Here is a 5772-nt window from a genome sequence, read left to right as displayed (position 1 = left end):
CAAAAATCAACAAGGTGCCACACACTCATGTTTACACACTTTTACACATAAAATAAAGAATCACAAGAAGCCCCTTCCATAGAAGAATCACATGTAAGCTTCAATAATCGTACTCAACTTCAGTAGTAGATAGTGTCACTATTGTTTGTAAAGTAGCCTTCAAGTTAATCACACATCCACCAATAATAAACATGTATCATGTAAGTGATCTCCTTCTATCAAGATCTCCAATCATGTAAGTGACCCGGACTACAAACAAACATCTTTTGTTCCCCATAGATACCTGAGGATCCGGTGAACTACTTTTCAATATTCCGTAACCAAATTGTTAATATATCTACTAATTACACTGACTGCATATGATAAATTTGGATGAGAACATATCATAGTATACATGAGAGATCACACTACAATGGAATATAAAACTTGAGACATATATTTAATCTCATTCTCAGATTGTAAACACAAAGCTGATGAAAGTCTGAAATGCGCAGCTAATAGAGTAATAACATGCTTGGCATTTTGCATATTAAATCTATTTAATACTATTTCAATGTACTAGTTTTGACTTAGAAATAATTTACCTTCATTTCTATCACTTTGAACCTCCATGCCAAGTATTTTTTTTGTAGCTCTCAAATCTTTCATTTCAAACTCACTGTTAAGTCGAGTTTTTAATGTCTTGATACATTCTTTATCCTTATCAGCTATCAACATATTATCAATATATAAGAGCAAGTAGATAAATAACCCATTAGTATTTTTCTTAAAGTAAACACAACTATCAAAACAACTTCTCTTAAAATTTTTAGTAATCATGAAAGAGTCAAACTTCTTATACCATTTCCTAGGAATCTGTTTCAAATCGTACAAAGATTTCTTCAACCAACAAACATAGTGGGAAAACAAAGTCATCATGATTTTCTAAATTTGACTCATAAGTTATGCCCAAGGATGTAGTTGTTTCAATATGAAGTTCCACTTCTATGCTAGACATTTCCTTATGATCATCATTTTTAGATTCTATAATAGATATTTTATGTAACATCATAGACTCATCAAATATAACATTTCTATTAATGATCACTTTCATGATTTTTCAACGCCATAACTTATAACCTTTTACTCTACTTTAATAACCAAGAAATACACACTTCATAAATCCAGGCTCTAATCATTATTAAAATGAACATATGCAGAACGATGAAAACTTCCTTAATTAGAGTAATCTTTAGGATTAATTGATCAAATATCCTATAATTTTTTCTTGTCAATAGCAATGGAAGGAGAAAATTCACCAATTAGCAAGCTGTAGAAGCAACTTCAACCCAAAATGGTTTAGGTAGCTTGGCAATAGAGAGTAAGCAATGAAACTTCTCCATTATAGTTTTATTCATTCACTCTGCTACACCATTTTGCTGAGGTGTGTGTCGGACTGTGAAGTCTCTTATAATTAAGCTTAACTCATTTTTGTTTCTCAAACACACAATGTTCACACACCTTCAATTTTGTAATGTTTTGACCATTTAGAAGTCTTTTTTTGCTCAGTAAAGTCATCCCATTCTCACTCATATGTTCAATGCGCATATACCAAAGTCTAGTTGCTTCATCTTCTAATATGAAAGACGTAGTAACTGCTACATCACCTACCACAATAAGGACTTGCATGACATATAACCCTACAACCTTCTTCTGTCCTTTCATCATAATAAGAGATCTTTTGCCTACCTTCAAAACTCCACCATCACCAAAGTACTTATACCAATTAACATCAAGATGAATTAAGGAAATTAGATTCCTTTTTAGATCTAGGACATGTCTCACATCTCCAAGTGTTCTAATGTCTCCGTCAAACATTTTGATTCTAATAGTTACGACATTGATTATCATATAAGGATCATTATTAGCCATTAACATGATAACCTTTGACACTATTCATATGTTGAAAAACAATCCCTAATAGGACACATATGAAATGTGCAAGCTGAATCAAGAACCCAGTCATTACAAGATTCTCCTTTGGAGACAACTAGGATTTCACCAACATTAATAGCTTCTTCAACAACACTGGCTTCACCAGAATGATCTGATTGTTTGCCCTTTTGATTTGAAGTTGTCTTTCTATTTTTATTCTATAATGTGTAACATTCAGATTTGATGTGTTCACTTTTCTTACAGTAATTGCATATCTACTCATTATTTCTAGATTTTGATATACTCTTTGTATGAGCACCAAAACTCCTATTTTCAGTTCTATCTTGAACGATAAGGTCTTCTCCTTGAGCAACAAGTTCATCCAAAAGTTGATTTATATTCTTCTTAGAAAGTAAAGCATCATATACTTCATCTAGAGTTAATGTCTCTCACCCACAGAAGATTTTATCTTTAAATGTTATATATGATGAAGACAGTGAGCACAATAAGATTAATGTCAACTCTTCTTCGTCATACTTAACTTCTATGACTTTCAAATCAGAGACAATTTCCTTAAAGACAATTAATAGATGCATCTTCTATCATTCTATGAGAGTGTAAACACTGCTTTAAGTGCAACTTACTGGTCATACTTTTTTGTAAGCGCAATTGCTTTAATTTGAGTCATAACATGGTGACGGTTTTTTTTTCAAACATCAAGTAGAATTTGATTTGATAGATGAAAATGAATTTGAGAAAGAACCTTTCAATCTTTACGTTGCTTCTCCTCCAAAATTCATGATGAGGGCTTCCTTTCAAACCCACGTGGCACATCGTTAAGATCTATCTGTGCTAAGACTCCTCTCATCTTAACCTACCAAAGAGAAAATTTGTTGTTGCAATCTAAATGAGGAATGTTATACTTTACTATGTTCTTCATCGAAATCAAGTATGACTCGAATACCACTTGTTGTAATTTAATATTAAATCGATACAACAAATAATGAAATAAACAAAAATCAAAGAACATACATATTTTAAGTGGAAATCCAAGATAGAAAAAATCACGAGCAAATGAGGAGAATTCACTATATCAAAAAAGAGATTACAAGTGGAGTGTGTCTTGCACAAAACAAAAGAGGGTTATTTATAATTTTAGCAATATTCGTTTATAAGGAAAAATTAAAAGAGAGCCAATAATACAGTGACACACAAATTGCAATCCAATGACTATTAACAGCTTGATATAACAATCAAAACATTTAATTCGAGTGCTCGAAGTTTCATTTTGAAGCCACAATCCTTGTGGTCATAACTTTCTTATGAGATAAAATGGGACCCATAAAATTCAGGTAATAAATATAGCAGTTAATTATACAGTGGCGTGCTCAAATCTCATCCATCATCTGTACCCAACCAGCAAAAATTATCACTAAGGCTTCAATCAAATCTTCCAAATTCAGCAAAAAAATACCATAAACAGCACTCAACTCTCCCCATTAATAAAGCTCAAAATTCTATATAAGCGCATAAAGGAAGCCAGTAAATCTCAATAAACAACCAAAACATGGTACTTCTAAAACACCACCCCACTCTTCCGTGAAGCTAGCCTCTCCTTGGCAAGAAATCATGCTTTAGATAATATATCTGCCCACAGATAGATCCAAGTACGTACTCATTTCCATTATAATAACTTCCCTATTCTTGCAACAGCTGGGTACCTTCAATCTCCAAACAATCTTCATCCAACTCACTGATTACTTTCTATAATCTCAAACTGTAAACTTTTTTTTTTTATGTCATTTATCTCAACCTTGAACTGCAATTTACTTGGGTTACTCTTCAGCACGAAATGGCCCTTGCTGCTACAGCTGAGGTAGTGCTAGGTTCCATTTCCTTTGGCATATTCTGGATACTTGCAGTCTTCCCAGCAGTCCCTTTCCTTCCCATCGGAAGAACAGCAGGCTCCCTCCTTGGCGCCCTTCTCATGGTCATCTTCCGTGTCATAACTCCTGAACAAGCCTACTCATCCATCGACATGCCCATCCTCAGCCTCCTCTTCGGCACCATGGTTGTCAGCATCTACCTTGAAAAAGCCCACATGTTCAAATACTTGAGTCAGCTTCTTTCATGGAAATCCAAGGGTGGCAGAGACCTGCTCTGCAGAATCTGCATCATTTCAGCTTTTTCAAGCGCTCTGTTCACAAATGACACCACCTGCATTGTTTTAACAGAATTCGTTCTTAAACTCGCAAAGCAAAACAAGCTCCCACCAAAACCATTTTTGCTTGCACTTGCCTCAAGTGCCAATATTGGTTCCACCACAACTCCCATTGGTAACCCTCAGAATCTAGTTATTGCAGTACAGAGTAAGATCTCATTTGGAAAATTCCTAGTAGGAATCCTTCCTGCAATGGTTGCTGGGATAGTGATAAACACCATAATTCTATTGTGTATGTATTGGAAATCCTTGTCCCCTGTGAAGGACGAAGAGGAGGTGGTTGAAGAAACTGTGGTGGATGGTGAGGTCCTGTTTCATAAGTTTTCTCCTGCAAGAATGTCACACCTTTCGAATCAGAATTCACAAGTGGAGGTTGGGGGAGATGAAGAGGAGAAGAACAGCGTTCAGATGAGTGGTGGGAGAGAGACGAGCTTGATGATTGGGGCTGAGGTGGAGAAGAAGAGCATTAGCAGGAAGGCTTTGTGCTTGAAAGGGTGTGTGTATTTGGTTACTGTTGGAATGTTGGCTGCTCTGTTGGTAGGGCTAAACATGTCTTGGACTGCAATTACTGCTGCGCTTGTTCTCATTGTTATTGATTTTAGGGATGCTGGGCCTTGTCTTGATAAGGTAATTATGCAAAATTTATATTATTTTAAAATCAAACTATACTTGTTCATGTTATTCAGCAGTGGAATTCTCTATAATGGTTTATGAAAGAAAAAGATAAGCCTGTCAGAAATTTGTATTTTTTCCTTCATTCTACAGTAATTCTGACATATATCACCATAAATTTTAGTTCCAAATATGGACCAAGCCAATGAAAACCAAAAAAGGAAGAGAGGAAGAAGGGAGCTTAGAGAAAGAGGCTTGGAAATTTTGCTATGCTATTGTCAAAAAGTATAAATTAATGTAATAAAAAATGTGAATTATACTTATTTTCTCAAAAACCTCACACAATTTAAATTATAAAGCATGAGTAAAGGAATGCTTGCTGTGAAATTAATAGATTTATAGAGCCCATAGCTATCAAAATATATGAAAAAGTCATGGACTCCAATTAGGGGAAGAGATGCATCTTTAAGTACATTAAGTTTTCTAACTAAATCCCCAACAACTTCAGTTTCAGGTAACAATTAGCTTTGGTATATTTTGATGGGTGCATCTGACAAGTTTTTTTATTTTTTTGTAATTGGAAGAGCAACCTTTGACAACTTTGACTGACAAATTCATGGGAAAATAGAACTTTTTATGGGAATATGCACTATATATTTGCTTATAAATTTTAATCTAATCTTAGTCTAGCTCATTCTAGTACAACCTTAACTTGATTATAGTTCCATCAGAGCTGGGCTTGGCTTATTAACTAGCTTGTTTAATTTGATTTGAGTTTCATTTAAACGAAAAATCAATCAGAGCAATCCTTTAGATATCTAACCTAAATTTGTAATACTTATAATTAAGCTGGATGAACCATAATAATATTCTTGATGACTCACTCAGAAAAAAATAAAGAAAGGAAGAAGAGTTGCATGCATGATAAGCTTCAATTTTCCCACACACACAGGCACACACACATATGCCACCTTATCCATGTATGTATGTATATATATATATATATGTATATATATATATATATG

General features: G+C 34.2%; 1 protein-coding gene across 1 annotated transcript in view; it reads left to right on the top strand.

The window, feature by feature from the left end:
* The first annotated feature begins 3464 nt into the window (after positions 1 to 3464).
* LOC110037495 (putative transporter arsB) overlaps positions 3465 to 5772 on the top strand; it is a 3334-nt gene continuing 1026 nt past the window's right edge. Inside the window, exons 1-2 of the mRNA XM_020742151.1 lie at positions 3465 to 3698; positions 3729 to 4762. Of these exons, the coding sequence (XP_020597810.1) occupies positions 3767 to 4762 (996 nt within the window). The 5' untranslated portion in view covers positions 3465 to 3698; positions 3729 to 3766. The remainder of the gene's footprint in view (positions 3699 to 3728; positions 4763 to 5772) is intronic.

This window comes from Phalaenopsis equestris, unplaced genomic scaffold, assembly GCF_001263595.1.
Source record: "Phalaenopsis equestris unplaced genomic scaffold, ASM126359v1 Scaffold220336, whole genome shotgun sequence".
Classification (NCBI taxonomy): Eukaryota; Viridiplantae; Streptophyta; class Magnoliopsida; order Asparagales; family Orchidaceae; genus Phalaenopsis; species Phalaenopsis equestris.
This window is presented reverse-complemented; position numbering and strand designations above follow the sequence as displayed.